Source organism: Miniopterus natalensis, chromosome X (genome assembly GCF_054644295.1).
Source record: "Miniopterus natalensis isolate mMinNat1 chromosome X, mMinNat1.hap1, whole genome shotgun sequence".
NCBI lineage: Eukaryota > Metazoa > Chordata > Mammalia > Chiroptera > Miniopteridae > Miniopterus > Miniopterus natalensis.
Window position 1 is genome coordinate 58,364,075 of NC_142103.1, and position 25,940 is coordinate 58,390,014.

Consider the following 25,940-nt stretch of genomic DNA (forward strand, 5'->3'; position numbering starts at 1 on the left):
AACTTTCGCTAAGGACCTGGGGGCAGGGACCGCAGCCTAGTTCCTAGAGTAACATTTCTGTTCTAAGTAGGATGCTGGCTATTTTTCTTGGCTTGCCTCTCCTGACATGAAACCTCCATCCTATGGTTACATGGGTTGGGACAATCAGGCCCCAGTACTCCTGGCTTTCTAAAGCAGGGGCAGAGTTTCCACCCTATGCATGGGGGCTAGGTGGAAGAAGGGGTACACAGACCTCTTGGCTGCTCTTGCCTGAAACAGAGCTTCAGTAACATGGAGCTAAGGGGATGAAACAGAAGAAACCACAGCCATAGAACGGAAACTGGGGGGTAAGGGGAGGGAGCTGGCCGTGGCTCAAATGCCACAGACTCTTGCTGTTCTTACTGAGATTTAGTAGAGTTCCTTGAATAATTGTTTATTTGCTATATGCCCTTAGGACAATTTCCAGAGATTTTTATGGTTGTTTTTATAAATTTTATCAGCTGTGCTTCTTTCACTGAGTCCACAAATCTCCTCATGCTACCTACCATTCTGAAGGTACTTCTCTCCTTATTTCTTGACCCAACATATCACATTCTGGCCAATTCTAAAAATTTCTCCAAATCAATGTCCTTTCCAAGAATGCTGTTACTACTCTAATTCAGGCCCTAACTATCTTTCTGGATAATACGACATCTTCTTAACTTGTGTTCTGGCCTCCGGTTTCTCAATACTTCAGTTTGTTCTACACATTACTCCCAGACATATCTTTCTAAAGTAGTACTTTGCTGATATCACATTGTTTCTCAAAAACCTTAAAAATCTTTACTCTGCTAAGAAAATAAAGTTCAAACTTCTTGGATCTTTAACAATCCAGCTTCAACTTGTCTTTCCAACGGAACTTTTTACTACTATCCTTCATCCCACCTGGACCATTAGCCATTCCTCGAATATGCCTACAAAGTTGTCATCTCCTGCTGTTTCATCTATCTGGAATGCCTGCATTTATCTCTATCAAAATCCTCCTTAATATTCAAGGCCTGTTCACCTAGCATCTTTTCACTCCAACTGGAAGTTTGCTTCCCTTTCTTAACTACTTTGGTGTTTTAGACCATTCGTAAAGCACAGATCTCTTTATCCCTTATATTGGAGAAAACCATGTTTTTGTCTCATCTTCCCCTTACACCAGGCATTCGTCAAGGGCAGGATTTATATACTACCCATCTTCCTATATTCCAGGGTATCTAGTGGATAGTACCTTGCACACAGTAGACATTTAATAAATAGCTGTTAAATTCATGAATGTGTCACATTTTTTGGAGACACCAGTTATTTGAAAAAATGATTTAATGTTAGTCAGCCCAGAGAAGGGTTTATTATCCTTGAGGAGTGTAGTTACTTACCTGTTTTTGTTTTGTTACTTTATATTTATTGTTGACACTATTATAGATGTCCCCATTCCCCACCTTTGCCCACCTCCACCCACCCCCCTCCACCGTCCCTCTGGTACTTACCCGTTCTTTCAATTGGATTACTTCTTTGTCTTTTTGTTGTTTCCACTGTCTAAACTTGTCAGCATCCTCTTTCATCTGACGCACTAACTGTACCCGCTGGTTTTTCATCACCTGTAAAAACAAAAGCCAGTACAAGTATCAGTCATCTGCATTTATTCTAGGTTGATGTGCATATGGACCGACTAACCATTAAGAAGAGAGAAAACTAAGCTGAGAAGGCCACCAACAGACTTTATGATTATGCTTGCAATAGCCCTTGTTATGTTTGCACAGGTTTTCTGAGTATAGACTATACAAATAAACACAAATAACAAACAGAAATAAAAGCAAAAATGTACTTACAAGCTAAGTCCAGCCCTAAATTCATGCTATATAAATGAAATTTCAAGGAAATATTTACTAAGTCTCAAGGACAAATCCACCTAGCAACCATTGTATCTGAAGGTTTCAGTACAAGTGGCCTGAAGCAACTACTTGGCAGATAAGTTGAATATTGTCTCTAGGTATTTGTAATTTTGCAACTACTTTACGAAATTATTCCACATAATCATGGAAGGTGGTCAGGATATTACCACTAAATATTAAGGTATCTTTGCCCTTTGTTTTTCAGGGAATCTAACATTAAATTCTGAATGTCAAAGAAGGGTTTTGTTATTCAGATTCTAGATGACCACTACGAATAATGTTCTGCAAAAGGGACTTTTGTGGAGATTTACACACTTGAAATGATGACCCTGCCTGCTACTTTCTCACCTGAAAACACCTATGTAGTATAATTCCAAATGGAACACCTATGTTTGTAAGTTTCAGTAGGGCAAATGCATAGATAGAGTTTAATACCCGTATCTCCTGGTTCAGTTTGGAGATGGTATGCTCTGTGGATTCTTTCAGCTTCAGAAGTTTTGACTGTTCATTCAGTTTCTTCTTTAGATCAGCTATTTGACCCTCTAGCTCCTGGAGACGTTTGCGGCGGCGCTCACTCAACCTAAACACAGATGCTGTAGAAATGAAGACTAGCAGCAGCAAAGCCTGACTTCAAAAGACATAGTACTAGACTCACAGGCTCACAACCCTGATATAAAATAGGTGGCCAGTCACATAGCCATCTTCAGATATGAATACCACCCAAACAATCAAAACAGTCTCAATAATGGGGGCTTAATACAGAGTCAAAGAACAACTTTCTGAGTATATAACAATGTGATTGCCTCAATACACCCCCCCCACCCATACCACTATGTGTTAAAAGGATGGTTCTTTGAAGCCATTTCACTTCACTTTAGCTTTAGGAAATAATTCTGATTATTACAGAAGTATGAGATAGAAAGTTAACATTCAGCATAACTTTTAAGAACATGACCTTTAGACTCAATAGAAAGATACAACAGTCACTGAGTAAAATGAAGGTAGAATAGCCAATAAGGCGGAGGTTTGAGGGAGAGTAGGATATTCTGTTTATCTGACTTGGCTTTATTCTTAACTAAGAAATGGCTAGATTGATTTTTCGCCTACTAGCCCAGATGTTAGTTCTATTCACAAGCTAATTTACCACCAGAGCAGGGATAAACTGTTGCCGACTGGTAGGTCTGATAATCTTTCAAAATCCAGCTCAAATGCTAACTTCTTGTAAAGCTTTCCTTGATCATGCCAGCCCAAACTAATATCTCCTGCCTCTTAAAGCAATTACTGCCTAAGAAATTTATCTGGCTACTAATCATATGCTGTGTCATGGAGTTCTTTTACTGTTATCATGAGATGTTATTTAAAATCTCAATTAATTAACTTTTCTTTAGGTCTCCCCCTCCACAACTAAGTTTAAATTTTGTGGTTGCAGGAAATGGCTCTTTTACTTCTCTGTTTCCTCTACAGCTCTTCATACATAATAGGAACTTGATGTAATATTTATTGACTTTCTTCTTACTTGGCTTGGTTAACATCCTTCTTTGTTGCCTGAAGTTCAAGAAGCAATTCTTCCTTTTCCTTTTGAAGATTGATGACTTCCAATTCTAGATTTTTAATGTTATCCTACAAAAGTTATAGGTCAGAGAGAAAGAAGGCATTAAAGGCACAGGAAGAAAATCACTTCAACATTCCACATTTAAGGAACTATGCACTTAATTTCACCACTTTAATCGCATACTAAAAACATTTGTACTTGATTTGATGGATTTAATGTTATGTAGTGGGAAAAGTATGGACTTGGACCAAAGGGCTGGGCTTGAGCCTTGATTCCAGCACTTACTATCTAAATATCTTAGGGAAGGTCACTTCATTTCTTTTAGCCTTAGTTTCTGTGCAGAACAGAGTTAATATAGCAGGCATGAGATTACTATCTTTAAAAAAGGAAAGGGGGGACATCTATAATACTCTCAATAAAAAAAATGCCTGCTTGTAAGGTTGGCGCATAGCTCATGTCTGGAAACTTGGAATTTGGTAGGGTTCCCACCATTCTCTAACTGACAAGAGTGACTCATTATGCTTAAACTGTGCAAACAATATGATTTATCCCGAGTACATGCTTTCCTTTTGGGAGTCTAGAATTTTGGTATATGCCAGGCAGAGAATACCTACATGAATGACCCCTGGTAAAATCCCTGGATTCCTAGGCTTAGAGGAACCTCACTGATAGACAACATTTCAGATATGTTGTCGCAACCCATTGCTGGAAAAAGTAGGTACATGCTGTGTGATTCCACTGGGAGAAGACTCTTGGAAGCTCGCACCTGGTTTCCTTCAGACTTTGCCCCATGTGCCTTTTCCCTTTGCTGATTTTGCTTTATGTCCTTTCACTCTAATAAATCTTAGCTGTGAGTATGACATATGCTGAGTCCCCTAAATCCTCCTTGGTGAATTGTTGAACCTGCAGGTGGTTGTGGGGATCACTAAGAGTTTCCCTATCTATGTAAATAGTTAACAACACCACTTACCTCACAGAGTTGTTGTGAAGATCAAATAAGACAAAAAAGTAAAGACATTTTGTAAATTGTAAAGAGCGCACAAACATCCTTATGTTCAGAATTTTCAAACATATGTATTCAATAGCAACTGTAGTTCTGCATGAATTTAGGAAACAAATTCTAGAAACTGAAGTTTGGTAGTTTTCAAGATTGGGAAACCTGAATGAACAGATTCCTTCCTGTTATCATAACCAAGAATGATTTATGGAAAATGGGTGACCAAGTGGTTGACAGCTAAGAAGATGTAGGCATTAGACCAGCAGTGAAATCACACAAAGAGCAGAGGCAGGTTAGGTGGGGCTTTATCAGACAAGCTTTCTAAATAGGCAAGAACTGTTTTCCATGAAATATACTGAGCCACTTCAGTATAACCAATAAAAATCCATCTCATTGCTTTATAGTTACTCTGCATATTTAAACTGGCAACAATGGATGTGTATGTCTGTGTATACTTACAGAACTAACACATGAAAACATTCTTATAAAAAAAAGTCCAGATAATACATATAAAGGGCAAGTTCCCCTGACTGCCTCACCCCTGCCAAAATTTCAGTCCCCTCTCCAGAAGTAACCACTGTTATTAGCTTAATCCAGACCTTCCAGATATTTTTCTAGATGTTTATATATTCTAGACATTTACACATATATGAAAGTGCATAGACTATATATGTATTTAATAAATATATTGTAGAAAATGTCTAGCATACTAGAATATGTGTAAACAGATATAAAATATAATATGTATACACACAAATGTGCATATATGTATGTGTGTGTACATATTGAAGTGTATTATAGATAAATAGAGTTACACTTTGTGTATATATTATTCTGTCACTTGCCTTTTTAAAAACCTGGTATTGGAGATTTATTTATATCAGTGCATATATAGATCTATCTCATTCTGTTTTTTTGCTATAATGAAATATTCTTGTACATGCTTTCTGTGCACTTGTGCAAGGTTTTTCTAGGCTAGAGATGAGTGGAATTACAGGATCACGGAGGGTACACATTTTCAATTTCAATAGATACTGACAAATTGTCCTCCAAAGTGGCTATTCCAATTTACATTCTTGCTAGCTATGTATGAGAGTACCTGTTTTCCTGCACCCTTGTCAACATTTGATATTACTACACTTCCAAATCTGCACCAATCAGATGGGTAAAAAATAGTATGTCTTCATTATATATACCATATTCAGTCAATAATTGTCTCACCAACTCCACAAAAGGAATTATTCAAATATTTGAGTCCTGGGCTACTATAACTCATTGTAATCTTCATTAGTCAGAACCTATACCTCCTCAAATTTTTCTATGGCAATGCTTCACAGTGAGAGAAAAAGTACTGTTTAGAACAAAAAATTACCTTATTTCTTAGAAAAAGAGAGACAGTGATTTACATGTGATTAAAAATTACTGTTTACATTAAGAATTTATTTCCTCTTTAAGATTCCTTTTTAATTTAAATTTTACTTTTCAATTACAGTTTACATTCATTATTATTTTATATTAATTCAGGTATACAGCATTCATGTTCCCCTAACTGTTAGGTTTTGGAGCTCAAGTATGTTTGATTTCAAGGGGAAAAAGGACAAGATATCTTACTACAGCTATAGCTATAGCTCCTTAGTAGCAACTCCTCATATAGTTAGCACACTGGGGGGACATATCCCCATGTTTCTAGGCAAGAGTACAAGAAGAGAGGAATACTTTTTCAAACTATTAATCCTTTGTTTACCCTGCAAAAGCTAAAATGCATTCAACCTAAAAAAAGCTTCATTTTAAGTTCTGTTAACAAGGAGGATTGAGCTACATATTTAACTTGCTCCCTCCTAAAATCCCATTAAAGTGACCTAAAAGAAGGGTATAAGTCAGCAAGGATGAAGAGAGCAGTTAAAAGATATAAACACATTTTGGAAAAGGAAAACAGTTGGGTAAGTAATGACTGAGTGAGCAGAGTTGAAAAGCTAAAATATGACTCCTGTAGGACAAATGGCAAGAAAAAAGCCAATTTATACCATAGAACTAGAGAGAGGAGCAGAGGTGTCTCCTCTGGACACTCCAAACCTGACAGGCTCAACTCACAGACAGCAGACGGTGGAAGGCAACGATAAAGTATCATACTGCTGATAGACAATTAAATATAAGTCTGTATATGACTGGAGAGACTCCAATTTCCTTATTTTCTCTGGGTTACCAAAAATAGGGCATACCACCACTCTGCCCACATAACTCCAGGTAGGAGAATGAATGAGAGATTTCTTTATTAGAAACTGATTAGCCCAAGAGAAACCCACGCATACAGAACTTCCTATTGTTTTTTAGTACCTCACTGTTAAATATAAACGGACAGCTAAAGATCACTAGAAATTTGAGGCATGTTTCTTACCTGAAAGACCAAAACAAAAACACTAAAGTAAGAAATTTGGAGGAAACAGAGGTAAGGTAGGAAGAAGAAAACCTCAACAAAATTTAATTTATATCCTTAGAGATGAGCACTACATCCATGAAAGAAAGAAAGAAAGGAGAAAAAAAAAAAGAATAGAAGACTAGCAAAGAAACAATGCTAGGAAACCTCCTATTAAAGGAGAACACAAATTTCTAGATTGAAAGGACACACCAAGCACCAAGCACAATAAATGAGAAAAGACCCATACCAAGGCTCATCACCGAAATGAAATAACACTTTGGGACAACGAAAAGATTCTGAAAGTGTCCAGAGGAAAAAAAAATACAGGTCAAATAAAAACCAACATGAATTACAATGGACTTCTTAACAGTAACATTGGAAATAGAAGACAATGGAGCAAAGCCTTCAAAATTTTTTAAAAATTCCATTATAGAATTCTAAATCCAGTCAAGCTAACAAGTGTAAGAGGAACAGCAAAAAGCCATTTGTAAACATGCAATTGTTTCCCTTTCATGTACACTTTCTTAGAAAGCTACTAGGATTGTATTCTACCTACACAAAGGAGTATCCCAAGAAGGAAGAAGACACAAAATCTGTTTCAATATAGACATGAGACATGAAGCAGATTCCCGGGATGATGGTCACAGGTTGATGGCTGGGCAGTAGGTCTAGAGAAAGCAAACCAGGACAGACGATTCCAGGAGGATTGTCTTCAAAAAAGAAATGGATTGATAAATTATCTGGTATATTTGACCACATTGAGAGGAATTTTATCATTCTGTTAAGAAGTTTGGAGATAAATTATTGACAGGTACATAGAAGACTAAGTAAATGTAAAAATGAGATTATTAGAGTCGGTCCAAGATGGTAGCATAGGTAGATGCTGAAGTCACCCTCTTGCAATAATACATCAGATATACACCTGTATTCAGAGCAAATCCTCCTAAGAGACAACTGTGAGCCCATTGAACACCCTGTGTAGAACAAACAAGAGAGAGTGACCGCCTAGAGAAGGTTGAGGAACCACAAGAGCTCTCCGGGAGCAGAGAGAACAATCCAGCACTGGAGGAGTGGGTGAGAGCCATTGTTTATGTTTTTCCTGAACCTGGACAACAGGTGGGAGCTCCATCCAGGTTCTCTGGTGGACCTGTAGGGTGCTATAGCATGTCCCCAGCCACCCCTACTTGAGCTAGACCTGGCAGAAACAGGAGAGTGCCAAAGTGTACATACAAGGGGACTCTCCACCTGGAGATTTATCCAGCAGGTGCAGCTGCTTTGCACTCCCACTGGGCCGCACACACAAGGAGTTCCTCTTCCTGGACAAAGTATGGAGCCTACAGAACACTGCAGTACCCACTTTCAGGGCTTTCCTGTCCAAAGAAAGTGCAGAGACAGTGGGGTGCTACTGTGTGGTCATGTGGGGCTCTCCCACCTAGAAAGAGTGTGGAGCTGACACAATGCTATTGGTACCTACACACAGGACTGCCCATTACAGAGAAATTACGGAGATAGTGGGGCACTGCTGCACCCATAAGTGGGTCCGCCCAACCAGAAGAAAATGTGGTTAGAAAAACTTTGCGGTACCCACATGCAGGAATGCCCCATGTGGAGTAAGTGGGGTGCTACTGTGGACCCACCCATGGCAGGAGTTCCTGCCCCCGCCCAGGAGAGAGTTCAGAACTACCAAAGTATTGCTGTGTGCGCCCATGGAAGGCTGCCCCAACAGGAGAAAGGGCTGAACTAGTAGGGCAACAGGCAGAGTGGCTCCGCCTAGACCCTGCTCTGACTGAGGATAATTTAAGAAACAGGGCATGCACACAGGGATGCCCATGGAGTGAGAGGGGTGTGGCTGAGAGTACAAGTAGCTGTGCTGCTTGGAAAGGGAGTAGAACTAGCAAAGTGCTGAGGTGCCTGCACACAGGCCTGGCCCAATGGGAGAGGGAGGGGAGTAGGTGGGGTCTAAAGATGCAAGGTCACAAAGCAACCCTGCACAGGCCCAGCTCAGATCACAGACAGTTAAAGCAACAGGGCACTCCAAAAGCCCAGCGAGCAGCCCCATGTACATCACGCAACCCCACCCAGATTATAAGGGCAAGGAAGCAAGCACATACCAGGCTACCCCACTCAGAACACACCCCTTCAGCCCAGGTGACACACCAGGCACTGCACACACCTGCCCCAACTACAACCTGCCTGCCAAAACTATTTGACACACAGTCTACTCAGAAACTACTCTTTCAGATTGGAAGAGAATTATTCTATCCAGCTCACAGGAATAAACACAGAAAGTCAAACAAAATGGGAAAGCAAAAGGATATGCCTCAAATGAAGGAACAAGGAAAAACTCAGAGAAAAGCCCTAATGAAATGGAGATAAGTAATTTTCTTGATAAAGAATTCAAAGAAATGGCCATAAGGATGTTCAAGAAACTTTAGACTACAATAGAAAAACTCAGAACACTTCAACACAGAGACAGAAAATGTAAAGAAGAACAAATCAGAGATGAAGAATATAATAGCTGAAATTAAAAAATACGTTAGAAGAAATAAACAGCAAATTAGTTGAAATAAACAGCAAATTAGTTGAAATAGAAGAATGGATTAGTAACCCGGATGACAAAATAGTGGAAATCACCCAATCAGAACAGCAAAATGAAAAAAGAACTTCAAAAAATGAGGATAGTATAAGAGATAACTGAAATAACATCAAGCACCCTAACATTCACATTATTGGGATTCTGGAAGGAGAGAGAAAGAGGCAGAAAGAATATTTGAAGAAATAATGACTGAAAACCTTCCTAATCTAGGTAAGGAAATAGACATGCAGGTCCAGAAAGTACAGAGAGTTCCAAGTAAGATGAACAAACCCAAAGAGATCCACATCAAGACATATTCTAATTAAAATGGCAAAAGTTAAGGATAAAGAATCAATCATAAAGGCAGCAGAAATGAAGAAAAAAAACAAGTTACAGACAAGGGAAACTCCAAAAGACTATCAGCTGATTTCTCAGAAGCAACTTTATAGGCCAGAAGGGAGTGGCAAGAGATATTTAAAGTGCTCAAAGAAAGGGATCTACAACCTAAGATACTTTAGCTAGCAAGGTTATTAACAGTCAAACCTCAGTTCTCGAATGTCTCCCATCTCCAACAATTCGCTTCTCAACCTGAAAACCTTTCCATGCTGATACCTATATGATCAGTCACGCATCTCTCAGGAGACAATTGAGAATGTGTGAGTATGAGTCAGTTTACCACTAAACCTCACATTGTTAGCATCTCAGGAAATTGTGCTGTAAATATTTTGTTGTTTATTATTATTAAATTTTAATTTTTACTGTACATTTCCTTTCCTTTTTGTTAAATATTCATTTACATTTCACATCCTTTTTGTTTTTAAAGTGTTTATTTATAGACAAACAGTACATTAGACATGTATTGTAAATAAGAAAGGCTAAAACAGGGAACCATTTGGGGGGTCTGGAACGGATTAATTCGATTTATATTATTTCTAATGGGAAAAAATGATTTGGTTTTCAAACAGCCTTCTGGAACAAATTAAATTTGAGAACCGAGGTTCCACTGCATTTAGAATTGAAGGAGAAATAGAGTTTCCCAGAGAAGCAAAAACTAAAGGAGTTCACCACCACTAAACGAGCCTTGCAGGAAATGTTAACGGGTCTTCTTTATGGAGAAAAGAGAAGACCATACCCAGAAGTAAGAAAATACAAGAAAATAAAAAATCTCACTGGTAAAGGCAAATATACAATAATCAACCACTTAAAAAGTTAATAGGAAGGTTAAAAGACAATAGTAGCAAAATTAACTATAACTATAATAAATAATCAGGAGACACACAAAACAAAAAGATATAAAACATGACATCAAAAACAGAGAAGAGAGGGAGGAGTAAATATGTACTGCTTTTAGAATTAGATTGAACTTAAATGCCTATCAGCTTAAAATAGAGTGCTATAGATATAGATGGATATATATGAACCTCATAGTAACCATAAACCAAAACTATGCCAAAAATACACCAAAAAAATGATGAGAAAGGAATCCAATGAAAACACTAAAGAAAACCAATGAATCAGAAAGAGATCAAGAGAAGAAACAGTATAGAACAACAAAAACAATAAGCAAAATGGCAATGAGCACATACCTATCAATAACCTTAAATGTAAATGGATTAAGTGTCCCAATCAAAAGATATAGGGTAACTGAATAGAAATAACACCCATCTATATGCTGCTTATAAGAGACTCACTTCAGCTCAAAAGACAAACAGAAACTGAAAGTAAAGAGATGGAGAAAGATATTCCATGCAAAAAGAAATTTTAAAGAAAGCTGGGGTGCCCAGCCGGGCGTGGCTCAGCGGTTGAGCGTCGACCTGGGATCCAGGCGATCAGGGTTCGATTCCCGGTCAGGGTACATGCCCGGGTTGCGGGCTCTATCAATGACTCTCTCATCATTGATGTTTCTATCTCTCTCTCTCCCTCTCCTTTCCTCTCTCTGAAATCAGTAAAGAGAAAGAAAAAAGAAAAGAAAAGAAAAGAAAAGAAAAGAAAAGAAAAGAAAAGAAAAGAAAAGAAAAGAAAGAAGGAAGGAAGGAAGGAAGGAAGGAAGGAAGGAAGGAAGGAAGGAAGGAAGGAAGGAAGGAAGGAAGGAAGGAAAGAAAGAAAGAAAGAAAGAAAGAAAGAAAGAAAGAAAGAAAGAAAGAAAGAAAGAAAGAAAGAAGAAAGAAAGAAAGAAGGAAAGAGAGAGAGAGAGAGAGAAAGAAAGAGAGAAAGAAAGAGAGAAAGAAAGAGAGAAAGAAAGAAAGAAAGGAAAGAAAGAAAGAAAGAAAGAAAGAAAGAAAGAAAGAAAGAAAGAAAGAAAGAAAGGAAAGGAAAGAAAGGAAAGAAAGAAAGAAAGAAAGAAAGAAAGAAAGAAAGAAAGAAAGAAAGAAGAAAGAAAGAAGGAAAGAGAGAGAGAGAGAGAAAGAAGGAAGAGAGAGAGAGAGAGAGAGAGAGAGAGAGAGAGAGGAAAGAAAGAAAGAAAGAAAGAAAGAAAGAAAGAAAGAAAGAAAGAAAGAAAGAAAGAAAGAAAGAAAGAAAGAAAGAAAGAAAGAAAGAAAGAAGAAAGCAAGCAAGCTGGGGTGACAATACGCATATCACATAAGTAGACTTCAAAACAAAGAATATAAAATGAGACAAAGAAGGACATTACATAATGTTAAAGGGGTCAATTCAAACAGAGGATCTAACAATTATATGTATCTATGCACCCAACATAGAAGCACTCAAATAAATAAAGCAAATGTTAGTGGACATAAAAGCAGAAATTAACAATAATACTATAATAGTTGGGGGCTTTAATACTACACTTACTTCAATGGGCAGATCATCCAGACAAAAAATTAATAAGGAAATAATGGTCTTAAATGCCACATTAGACCAGTCTGACTTGCTAGACATTTACAGAGCTTTTTATCCAAAAACCGCAAGCTACACATTTTTCTCAAGTGCACACGGAACCTTTTCCACCATAGATCACATACTAGGCCACAAGACATGCCTCAATAAATTTAAGAAGATTGAAACTATATCCAGCATATTTTTTTTTACCACAATGGCATGAAACCAGAAATCAATTACAGGAAAAGAAATGGAAAAAAACACAAATACTGGAGATTAAACAACGTGCTTCTAAAAAACCAATGGATCAAAGAGGAAATCAAACAGGAAATCAAAGATTACTGTATGACAAATGAAAGTGAAAATACAACCTTACAAAATCTATGGTCTGCAGCAAAAGCAGGAATAATCCCAAATACAGAGTCTAAATCTATACCTTAAGAAATCTGAAAAAGAACAAACAAAACTCAAAGGAGGAAGGAAATAATAAAGATCAGAGCAGAAATAAATGACATAGAGACTAACAAAACAATACAAAAGGTCAATGAAACCAAGAGCTGGTTCTTTGAAAAGTTAAACAAGATTGATGAACCTTTAGCCGGACTCATCAAGAAACAAAGAGAGAGGACCCAAATAAACAAAATCGGAAACAAAAGAGGTGAAATAACAACTGACCCAACAGAAATACAAAGGATTGTAAGCAAATACTATGAACAACTATATGCTACCAAGCTGGACAATCTGGATGAAATGGACAAATTCCTAGAAAAATACAACCTCCCAAAACTCAATCGGGAACAGTCAGAAAACCTGAATAGGCCGAAAACTGACGAAGTTGAAGCAGTGCTCAAAGGGCTCCCAGCACACAAAAGCCCTGGCCCGGATGGCTTCAAAGGGGAGTTTCACTAAACATTCAAAGAAGAATTAACACCCACCCTCCTCAAACTATTTCAAAAAATCCAAGAGGCAGGAACACTTCCAACCTCTTTTTAAAAGGCCAGCATTAGCTTAATTCCAAAATCAGATAAAGACACTACAAAGAAAGAGAAATGCAGGCCAATATCCCTGATGAACATAGATGCTAAAACCCTAAACAAAATATTAGCAAAGAGGATCCAGCAATATATTAAAAAGATCATACATCATGACCAAGTGGGATTTATTCCAGGGATGCAAGGCTGGTTCAATATTCGCAAATCAAGAAACGTGATACATCACATAAACAAAAATCACATGATCATATCAACAGATGCAGAAAAAGTATTAGACAAAATCCAGCACCCATTTCTGATAAAAACTCTCAACAAAGTGGGAATAGAGGGATCATACCTCACCATAATAAAGGCCATATATAACAAACCTACAGCCAACATCATACTCAATGGGCAAAAACTAAAATCATTTCCCCTAAGAACAGGAACAAGACAGGGTATCCACTTTCACCACTCCTATGCAACATAGTACTGGAAGTCCTAGCCACAGCGATCAGACAAGTAGAAAACATAAAAGGCATCCAAACTGGAAAGGAGGAAACAAAACTGTCACTATTTGCAGATGACTTGATATTGTACATAGAAAATCCTAAAGACTCCACCAAAAAACTACTAGATTTAATAAATGAATTCAGCAAGGTAGCAGGATACAAAATTAACACCCAGAAATCGATGGCATTTTTATACACCAATAATGAACTCTCAGAAACAGAAACTAACAAAACAATACCATTTACCATTGCAACTAAAAAAATAAGATACCTAGTAATAAACTTAACCAAAGATGTAAAAGACCTGTACTCAAAAAACTACAAGACACTGAAAAAAGAAATAGAGGAAGATATAAACAAGTGGAAGAATATACCATGTTCCTGGATTGGAAGAATTAACATCATTAAAATGTCCATACTAGCCAAAACAATCTATAAATTCAATGCAATCCCTATTAAAATACTAACAGCATATTTCACAGATCTAGAACAAACACTTCGAAAATTTATATGGAACCAAAAAAGACCCAGAATAGCCACTGCAATCTTGAGAAAGAACAAAGTTGGAGGGATCACAATACCAGAAATCAAGTTATACTACAAAGCCACTGTAATCAAAACAGCCTGGTACTGGCACAAGAACAGACATATAGATCAGTGGAACAGAACAGAGAACCCAGAAATTGACCCACGCCATTATGGTCAATTAATATTTGACAAAGGAGGCAAGAATATACAATAAAGACAGCCTCTTCAATAAATGGTGTTGGGAAACTTGGACAGGTACATGCAAAAAAATGAAACTAGACCACCAACTTACACCATACAGAAAAGTAAACTCAAAATGGATAAAATACTTAAATATAAGACGTGAAACCATAAAAATCCCAGCAGAAAACATAGGCAGCAAAATCTCAGACATCTCTCGTAGCAATATGTTTGCTGATACATCTCCTAGGGCAAGAGAAACAAAGAAAATAAACAAATGGGACTGCATCAAAATAAAAAGCTTCTGTACAACAAAAGAAACCATCAACAAAATGAAAAGGCAGCCCACTGTATGGGAGAACATATTTGCCAATGACACATCTGAAAAAGGGTTAATATCCAAAATATATAAGGAACTCATACAACTTAACAAAAGGAAGACAAATAATCCAATTAAAAAATGGACAAAGGACCAAATAGACACTTCTCCAAAGAGGACATACAGATGGCTAAGAGACATGAAAAAATGCTCAACGTCACTAATCATCAGAGAGATGCAAACTGAAACCACAATGAGGTATCACTTCACACCTGTAAGAATGGCTACCATCAGCAAATCAATGAACACCAAGTGCTGGTGAGGGTGTGGAGAAAAGGCTACCCTAGTATGCTGCTGGTGGGAATGCAGACTGGTGCAGCCACTATGGAAAGCAGTATGGAGTTTCCTCAAAAAATTAAAAATTGACCTGGCATTTGACCCAGTGATCCCACTTCTAGGAATATATCTCAAGAAACCACAAACACTAATCACAAAGAACTTATGCACCCCTATGTTCACAGCAGCACAATTTACAATAGCAAAGATCTGGAAACAGCCCAAGTGCACATCAGTAGATGAGTGGATATAAAAGATGTGGTACATTTACACCATGGAATAATATGTAGCTATAAAAAGAAGGATCTTCTATCCTTTGGGACAGCATGGAGGGAACTAGAATATATTATGCTAAGTGAAATAAGCCAGTCAGAGAAATACAAATACCACATGATATCACTTATATGTGGAATGTGATAAACAAAATAAACTGATTAACAAAGTGGATCCAGAGACATAGAAACATGGAACAGACTGAGGGATCTCAGAGGGAAGGTGGGGGTAGAGGTGGGGGTGGGGGTGGGGGTGGGGGAGTGGGTGGGGAGAAATTAATCAAAGAACTTACATGTTTATAAGTATAACCCGTGGACACAGACATTGGTCTGGGGAAGGCCTAGGGGTTGAGGTAGATGCGGGGTAGAGGGGATCAATGGGGGTAAAAAAGAAAAAAAATAGGATGATGAAGGCACTAATCTGGTAAGATTATCAAACCCAAATACCTTATCAGTTTCACTGTCAATATTCTAAGGAAAATTTTTGTTTTCATTCTTTTCTACTCTTATTTGTAAAGTTAGCATTATTTATTCTAGAAAACTATAAAACATAGATTTCCCCTTTCCTTACAATAATATCTTGTTCTCAGGTACTACAGTATACTGCCAGTATTCTGGGGTTGTAACATAGTGGCCAACGCTTTAGGGTGAAATGATGTAGGCTGAAAAAAAAAAAGAGAAAGAAAAAGAAAGAAAAACAATAGAAAAGATTAATAAACCTAAAAACTGGTTCTTTGAAAGGATACATAAAATTGACAAGCCTCTGGCAAGACTCATCAAGTGGAAAAGAGAACACAAATAAATAAAATCTGAAATCAAAGAGGAGAGATTACAGCTGACACCAGAGAAATACCAAGGATCATTAAAGAATACTATGAATAATTACATGCCAACAAATTCGACAATCTAAAAGAAATGGATAAATTTCTCAAAACAAATAACCTTCCAAGCTTAAGCCACGAAGGAACAGAATCTGAACAGACCAATTACTAGCAATGAAATTGAAGCAGCAATAATAATAAAAAAATCTCCCAATAAACAAAAGCCCAGGACCAGACAGCTTCACAGCTGAATTCTATCAAATATTTAAAGGAGAATTTGTGCCTATCCTTCTCAAGCTATTCCAAAAAATTGAAGAGGAAGGTACACTTCCAAACTCATTCTATAAAGCCAGCATTACCTTGATTCCAAAACTAGACAAAGACACTACAAAGAAAGAGAATTACAGGCCAATATCCCCAGTGAACACAGATACCAAAATTCTCAACAAAATACTAGGAAACCAAATTCAACAGTACATTAAAAGGATTATACACCATTATCAAGTGGGATTTATACCAGGGATACAAAGGTAGTTCAACTTCCACAAAGCAATGTGATTCATCACATCAACAAAACCAAGGATAAAAATCACATGATTATCTCAACAGATGCAGAAAAAGCATGACAAAATTCAATATCCATTTATGACACAAACTCTCAACAAAGTGGCTATAGAAGGAGCATACCTCCAATTGATAAAGGCTATATATGACAAGTCCGCATCTAACATCATAGTCAATGCTGAAAAGATAGAGAAAGCTTTTTCTCTAAGATCAGAAAAAGACAAAGATGCCCAATTTCACAACTATTATTCAACATAGTTCTAGAAGTCCTAGGCAGAGCAATCAGACAAGAAAAAGAAATAAAAGGTATTCAAATAGGAAAGGAAGAAGTAAAATTGTCACTATTTGCTGATGACATAATACTATATATAGAAAACCCTAAAGAATCCACCCAAAATTAATAGAATTAATAAAATAATTCAGTAAAGTAGCAGAATATAAAGTTAATATATGGAAATCTGTCACATTCCTATATACTAATAATAAACAATCAGGAGAAATGAAGAAAACAATCTCATTTACAATTGCATCAAGAAGAACAAAATATCCAGGAATATACTTAACCAAGGAGGTGAAATACCTGTACTCTGAAAACTATAAGACATTGAAGAAAGAAATTGAAGAGGACACAAATAAATGAAAGGATATACTGTGCTCATGGATTGGAACAATTAATATTGTTAAAATGTCCTAACTACCGAAAGCAATTTACGGATTCAATACAATTCCTATCAAAATACCAATGGCATTCTTCTCAGAACTAGAACAAATAATCCTAAAATTGATATGGAACCACAAAAGACCTTGAATAGTCACAGCAACCTTGAGAAACAAGAACAAAGTTGGAGGTATCATGCTCTCTGATCTCAAACTATACTACAAAGTTATAAAACAGTATGGTACTGGCACAAAAACAGACACATAGATAAATGGAACAGAACAGAGAGCTCAGCAACAAACCCTGGCTTATATGGTCAACTAATCTATGACAAAAGGAGGTAAAAATATACACTGGAATCACAACAGTCTCTTAAACAAGTGGCGCTTGGAAAACTAGAAAGATACATGCAAAAAAATCCCCAAACTGGACCACTCTCGTACACCACATACAAAAAACCCCATCTCAAAATGGGTTAGACTTCAATGTAAGGCCTAAATCCATAAAACCTAGAAGAAAACATAGGAAGTAGACTATTTCACATTAGACTGAGTAACATCTTTTTGGATACATCTCCTCAAGCAAGGAAAAGAAAGGCAAAAATAAACAAATGGGACTACATCAAACTAAAGTTTCTGTACAGCAAAGGAAACCTTCAACAAAACAAATAGGCAACCAACTAAATGGGAGAAGATATCTGCAAACAACACCTCCAATACAGGGTCAATATCCAAAATATATAAGAAAATCATATAACTCAATAACAAAAGAACCTAAACAATCCAATAAAAAATGAGCAGAGGACACGAAAAGACATTTCTCCAAAGAAGACATACAGATGGCCAGCAGACATAAAAAGATGCTCAATATTAACTATTGTCAGGAATATGCAAATCAAAACAATAATAAATGGCTATTATAAAAAAGTCAACAAATTGCCCGGCCGGGCGTGGCTCAGTGGTTGAGTGTCGACCTGAGATTCAGGCGATCAGGGTTCGATTCCCGGTCAGGGCACATGCCCGGGTTGCAGGCTCGATCAATGACTCTCTCATCATTGATGTTTCTCTTTCTCCCTCTCCTTTGCCCTCTCTGAAATCAATAAAGATATATTAAAAAAAAAAAAAAAGTCAACAAATAACATGTGTTGGAAAGAATGTATAGAAAAGGGAACCCTTGTGCACTGTTGGTGGGACTGCAAATTGGTGCAGCCGCTATGGAAAACAGTATGGAGATTCCTCAAAAAACTAAAAACAGATATACCATACAACCAAGCAATTCCATTTCTGGTATTTATCTGAAGAAATCCAAAATCCTAATTTGAAAAGATACATGCACTGCTATGTTCACTGCAGCATTATTACAACAGCCAAGATGTGGAAGCAACCTAGGTATCCATCAATAGATGAATGGAAAAAGATGTGATACAGATACACACACACACACACACACACACACACACACACACACAATGGAACAAAGGAATATTTTGCAGCAATGGTTTCACTAATATGTGGAATCTAAAAACAAAACAAACAAAATAAAACAAAAACAAAAAACAAAACAAATAACAGACTCATGGAAACAGACTAAAAGGATGGTTATTAGAAGGGGGGAGTTAGGTGGATAAATAGGGGAAGGGGAATATAGTCCATAATATTGTGAGTTTACACCGTGAAAGATGATTACTAGAATTAGTGGGGTAGTCACATCATAAGGTGTAAAAATGTCAAATCATTACATTGCACACCTGAAGCAAATATAATATTATATACCAACTATACTTAAATTAAAAAATAAATTAAAAAAATGAGATTAACTCCAGGATACACAAAGTATATTAGAAAGGAAATGGAATCATATTTTATAATGTGGCTCATCTGTAAAACATTTACATAATCATAAAAATGTAAACATTAATTTAATCGAACACTGCAATATAGTCATTTTTAGAGGTAGATATAAGGCAGTGTGCATGGGTGGTTGTATAAGAGAGCTATATTCCCATCTTCCATAGTGGGAAGTCAATTGATAATGTTTAAAATTTTTAATTAACATATTTATATTACAAACTCTTCTCTAGAGATACTGAGATAAATATCAGAAGAAATGGCTTAAAGTATAAGCCTAGGGAACAGGGGAGAAGGTGGTAGAGCAGGAGATTGCTTTTATTTTTCTGAGTATTATACTATTTGACTTTTAAAAATAATAGACATGCATTTATTTGACATAAATAAAAATTAAATTTTAAAAAAGTTAGGTAAGGCTGTGGTAATAAAAAGGAAATAAAACCTCTATTGGCAATTCATTTATTATTTTGGAAGCAACTTCTACCCTAGGGGTAAAAAATGGCAAAAAACACTTTTTTAATTTTTATTCTGACAATTTAGGGGACATGGTGGTAGAAATGCATTAGTGCTATAGGGATTTCTTGATACTAGCATACAGGACTTTGGGGTTATAGCTAGATAAGAAAGCAATGCACCTTTCCTCCTACCAGCCCTGCTAGCATCCCTTTGTGGATGGGAAACACTGGGCAACAAGGGAAAATAGGTCTGGAACAAGGGTAACCTTGTGGATAACCTGAAAGCCAAAAACTTGTTTTTAAGGAAAGATAAATCCCCTTAATTAGCAAGGGCCACTTAGGAAAAACTACCACTATGAGAAACAAGTTTAGCTATTTGCCAAGTCATGTGATATCCACTACAAATCTCTTCGTAACTGACACTCTGAGACCACAGCATAGTTATTAGAACAAAATTTCTCCAAGTAGGGACTATTTCTATTATAACATTATCAAACTATTTATTAAAACCTGTTGTAGAAGGTATTAGATTAAGTAAAACAAAATTACAGGTTCCCTATCCTGCATGTATTCTTTTTTCAACCAATAGTACAACTCCAGTTCTACTACACACATCATGTCTTGTCATCATCAAAAATGGTGTGCCTGTTTTCTTCACTTACAATTCAAGAGAGATGGTAGACATTAACAAATGCTGCTCTAGTAAAGATTTTACCTGATACTGGAACTGAATGGGCTGTAGTTGACTGCCATCCTGAGTCATCTTCCTGGCTAGGGCCTCTTTCAGTGCAAGGGCTTTATTCAACTCAACCAGCTCCTTAGACATCTGAGCTTGACGGAGAACATGTTGAGTGGTGAATCCATCAGAAGACCTACTGGTCTGTAGACTGGTTTCCACTTGCTGGAAAAGATCAGCATAACGATTTGTAAGAAAAACAAGCAACTGGAGTTCCTTAGGCACTACTTCATTGAGTCTCAGCCACTTATCCATTACCTGTACCTCTGTTCTTTCAAAACTGGTTTCTCATACATTCACTTTAAATATCTGAAATAAATTGTGCTAGCTTATTTCCCTGCTCTCACAAGCATCTTATTTCTCTTATCTTTTGGGTCATGTTTTCTTGTCCATTCAGCTACCCTATGTTTTGATTGGAGCATTTAATCCATTTACATTTAACATTATTATTAACAGGTACTCAGCTATTGCCATTTTATTTCTTTATGCCTATGTTTCTCATTCTTTCTATGTCAACTTATTACAGCAGTCCTTTTAACATTTCTTACAATGCTGGTTTGGTGGTGATCAACTCCTTCAGCCTTTTTTTTCTGTCTGGAAAGCTCTTTATTTTACCATCTATTTTGAATGATAGCCTTGCTGGATAGAGTAATCTTGGTTTCAGATCCTTGTTTTCCATTGTCTTGAATACTTCATGCCATTCTCTTCTGGCCTGTAGAGTTTCTGATGAGAAATCAGCTGACAGCCTTATGTGAATTCCTTTGTAGGTAATAGATTGGTTTTCTCTTGCTACCTTTAAGATCCTCTCTCTGTCTTGAATTCTTGGTATTTTAATTATGATGTGTCTGGGGGTGGGCTTCTTTGGGTTCTTCTTGTTTGGGACTCTCTGTGCTTCCTGAACTTGTGTGATTTTCTCTGACCAGGTTAGGGAAGTTTTCTGTCATTTTTTCTTCAAACCAGTTCTCTAAGACTTGCTTACTTTCTACATCTTCTGGAATTCCTATGGTGTGAATATTGTTAAGTTTCATGTTGTTCCACAGCTCCCTTAAACTGTCCTCCTATCTTTTGTTTTTTCCTTTTTGTTCTTTGATTTTTTTCAACCCTGTCTTCTAATTCGTTGATCTGGTGGTCAGCTTCTAATCTGCTGTTCATTCCTTCCAATGTATTTTTTTTATTTCTACTATGTCATTCTTAATTTCCTTCATAGTTTCCATTTCTTTTTTCATGCTGTTGAGCATCCTTATGATCAGTATTCTGAACTCTATATCTGATAGATTGTTTACCTTCATTTCATTTAGCTCTTCTTCTGGAGAATTCTTTTGTTCTTTCACTTGGGGCTTGTTTTTTTGCCTCCCCATTTTGGTTGCCTGTTTGGATTTGTTCTATGTATTAGGTATATCTGCTAGGACTCCCAGTCTTTTGGATGGTCTCTGGAGCAGGCCAATGTCAGATGCTGTTTTTGACTGGCCTTGAGTACCCTGTTTGAAGCTTTCCATACTCCACAGCTTTGTGGTTCCCTCTGCTGGGGCTGGGTGCATCTGTAAAGGACAAAGATGCGCACCAAGGTCTGCTTTTCCACGCCCTGGGTCCAGAAACAAATCAAGCAGGTTCCTTATTTCTTATATCTTTTAACTGATTCTTTTAGAGTGAACTAAATTTCTTGCTTTTTTCTTTTTCTTTTTTTATTGATTTTTTAGAGAGAGATGAAGGGAGGGAGGGAGAGGGAGAGAGAGGGAGGCAAGAAGAGAGAGAGGAAACATCGATGTGAGAGAGAAACATCAATCGCCTTCTGCACATGCCCTGATTGGGGATCAAACCCACAACCTAGGTATGTGCCCTGACCAGGAATGAAACCTGCAACCTTTTGGTGCACAGGATGACCCTCCAACCAACTGCGTCACCCAGCCAGGGCCCTTGATCTTTTCTTTATTAATCATGCCAACATTTCTCACATTTACCTCATTCTGAGGGTCCTTAGAGGAGAGAGGGCTATGGAAATGCCATCTTAGGAATGGAGGAAATGTAGAAGAGGCTTCATTTATTCTTAAAAAGCTGACCTCTGGTACCTGATTTATCTTCTACCTTTCTTCTTTCAGAATATGAAAACTGATATATATTGGCTTTAAGGAGAAAAAGCTTTCTCAAGCAAACCATTGTCCAGCCTTTCATTTTGACTTTGCTCTATTACCCTTAGCCAACATTGAATATATTTTATCTATTGAGTACTCAAAATATTTTCCTTGGTTCTATTAGCTTCTAACCATCCCATACATAGAAAAGTATGCTGAGAAAAAAAGTTCTCTTCCATTTCTTCTCTTATGCTTTTCTGACCTTGCCATAATTTCAGGGATTCTCTTCCTCAGCTGAGTGATAAATTATAGGCAATGGCACAGTTAAAGCTCCTGGTTCTACACAAAGGGGCTGATTACTTACAGCTTCCGGATCAACTCCAGTATCAATGGCTGCAGCCATGCAAGCAACAGTATCATCCTGCAATGACAAATGATGTTTCAGTTTAGAAAAAGATTCTGAAGTGAAGCTTACTAGAGTATTTTATACTGGTTATTTAATTTTTTCAAGTGTACACAGAGACCACTTAAGGTACTGAATCCTTCTGTAGTCACATATACTCTAACAGCCACATGTTTTCATTTCCCACTTCTCAAGAGATTTTTAAAAAAATATATCTTTATTGATTTCAGAGAGAGAAAGGGAGAGGGAGAGAGAGATAGAAAAATCAATGATGAGAGAGAGTCATTGATTGGCTGCCTCCTGTGCACCCCCCACTGAGGATTGAGTCCGCAATCTGGGCATGTGCCCTGACCGGGAATCAAACCGAGATCTCCTGGATCCTAGGTCAATGCTCAACCACTGAGCCACGCCAGCTGGGCAAGATTGTCGTCTTTATAAAGGTCGATTGTGCAGTCTTTGGAAAAAACAGGGTAATGTGGCAACATACATACAGGGTGGGGGCAAAAGTAGGTTCACAGTTGTGAGTGCACAAAAGTTTATTCTTATATTATTATTAATTATTGCATTATTTTCCATACAAACAACTGTAAAACTACTTTGCCCCACCCTGTACTTATTGCATCTCTCTTGCTTGGCTAGAGGTCACTGGCCCAGAGTGAAACACTTAACCACTCCAACGGGCCAAAGTTTAAGTTACTTACAGATGCCACTCTTTTCATGTTAAAAAAATTTTTTTTTAATCCTCACCCAAGGACATGCTTAGAGGGAGCGAAAGGGAGTGAGAGTGAGAGCAAGAGAGAGAGGCAGTGATGTGAAAGAGAAACATTGATTGGTTGCCTTCCCTACACTCCCTAACTGGGGATTGAACCCACAACCCAGGCATGTGCCCTGACTGGGAATCAAACCAGCAACCTTTCAGTGCACAGGATGATGCTCAACCAACTAAGCCACTCTGGTCGAGCATCTTTTTATGTTTTTACCACTAAATCTACTTTATAATATACAGGTCTAACCAGTCCTCCTGGACACACCATCCTAGGAACAGACATATCAAATTAAGGCAATGTAGCAGAAAAGTGAATAAAGAGTTATTTTGATTTTTATTTTATAGTCAAGGTAGCAAGACCCTACCCTACAAGGAAATAAATGCCATGGTAGATACCCTAGAAAAATGTGCCCATGAAGTCAGACAAATATACTGCAGCCTCTGTCCCTCATATATTAGAACGGATCATATGCAGCTTCTCCAGGTAGTGGAGGGAAAGGGCAGGCACCAATTCTCTCCCAGAGAAGAGCAAATTCCTTTTGGGGGCATTGAACACCACTTAAAAGGGAAATCTAAAACCACTTATTTGGATTAATTTGTTTATAGGCTATCACATGAGCAAGCTCAGTTCTCCTGGTGAAATTCAGGCTTTATTTGGCATTATAACATAAGGATTACCACTTCTGTTTAAGTGATCCTGCAAAGCTCCGGGAAGAAAGGATTATTTCCAGGAAGTCACATGATTAAAGAGGTCATAGGTGAAAGAGCTATTGGCTCAACAGCAAGGAAAGAAGAATTTAGGGTTAGCATAAGGAGTCTCTGTGCCAGCCCAGTGAAACATTACATTGTTGTTGGAACTTAAATCTCAGTACCTTTAAGGTGAGGACTGAAATGGCCCTTAGTAAGTGCTGTTTATAAAGCATTTCCCTTATTCTGCCCAGAAATTCTCAACTAGTGAGACACAAAGAGAATTCAAAGGAAGCGCCAGTGTTTCCACATCCTGTCTCATCATGATTTACAATACTGGTGATTCTTTAAGAGCAAGACATACTAAATCTTTCTTTAAAACAAAACAAAACAGAGCACTTCAATATATTATAGGTTAATAGTTACCCTTCCTCTCTCCCATGTTTTAAGTTTCAGTATAAGGACTAGTTATAGACCTAGTCTAGATTAGTAGAGCCTATAGCACTGACTTTTGGAGACTTTTTCTGGTACCTTCCAGAGGGTCAGGAATCTAAGTAGATGGGTTAAGCCTTAAAGATGACATGTTGTTACTATGGGTTTACCTTGTGGCCCAATGAAATTTCACAATGCTAAGGTTTAAGCTTTGGTGACACATTCTACATGAACATGGCAGGTTTCTGCCTTCACAATACTAAATGTAAATATGTAACAATAAAATTTATTTCGCTCTAACAGCCTTTCTCCCTCATTCTAAGGATACAACTGAGAACCTTTTGTGAGGGAAAAAGACATGATTTGCTGAAGGTGATGATCAGGGGAACAAGGGTAGGCTTCACTGAGATACAGTAACCAGCAATACCCACCAAAATGAAATCTGTGCTTGTAGGCTGTAGGCAATACCGTTACTGAGCATGCAAAATGCTTTTTATGGAACTAGTCTTGAGGTAGGGGATAAAAACAAAAAAAAAATTGATTTTGTTGAAAGGAATGCATGAATTTGCTCATGGGTAACCGCAAAAAGGAGGTTTACTTGAACTATATTTTAAAGGAATAAATGGTGCAGTTTAGCCCTTAAAGCTGAAGGAAACAGATCTGAGAACAATGACTGCCTTTATAACTGAAAATGGGGTGTTCACCCATTACTTACAATAAAAAGTTTTAATTCAGAATGAAGGGCACAAGCACTTACATTTGAAGCATTTTGCTTTCACTGTAGTAAGTCTTAATAAAATCCAAAGGACACATTGTTGTATATTTAATATATATATGTGTGTGTGTGTGTGTGTGTCTTTGGGAAAGTCTCCAAACAATAGATATGGAGAACTCTGATTCAAGAGTTCAGAAGGATCCATGGGTAAAAGGGTTTATTCTGCTTAACTGTGACAATGGATGGGAGCCAGGGACTTGGTCAGCTTGTGGCAACCTTTAGCATCCTCCTCCTGCGTGTACCAAGTGAATTTTAGTGGCAGACACAGCAACTCTACACAGTTCCTCTCAGCCAGCCACCACTACTAGCAACTTCCTTTATAGCAAGGGTGGGGAACATCTGGGGTACCACCTG

At 37.5% G+C, this 25,940-nt stretch overlaps 1 protein-coding gene across 2 annotated transcripts in view; it reads right to left on the reverse strand.

Annotated features, from left to right (window-relative positions):
* KIF4A (kinesin family member 4A) overlaps positions 1–25,940 on the reverse strand; it is a 126,680-nt gene that overhangs the window by 34,235 nt on the left and 66,505 nt on the right. For both annotated transcript variants that reach the window (XM_087813556.1, XM_087813555.1), the window contains exons 15-19: positions 22,888–22,944; positions 20,434–20,619; positions 3,412–3,515; positions 2,331–2,475; positions 1,491–1,601 (exon numbers count right to left, since the gene is read on the reverse strand). In XM_087813556.1, the coding sequence (XP_087669682.1) occupies positions 1,491–1,601; positions 2,331–2,475; positions 3,412–3,515; positions 20,434–20,619; positions 22,888–22,944 (603 nt within the window). The remainder of the gene's footprint in view (positions 1–1,490; positions 1,602–2,330; positions 2,476–3,411; positions 3,516–20,433; positions 20,620–22,887; positions 22,945–25,940) is intronic.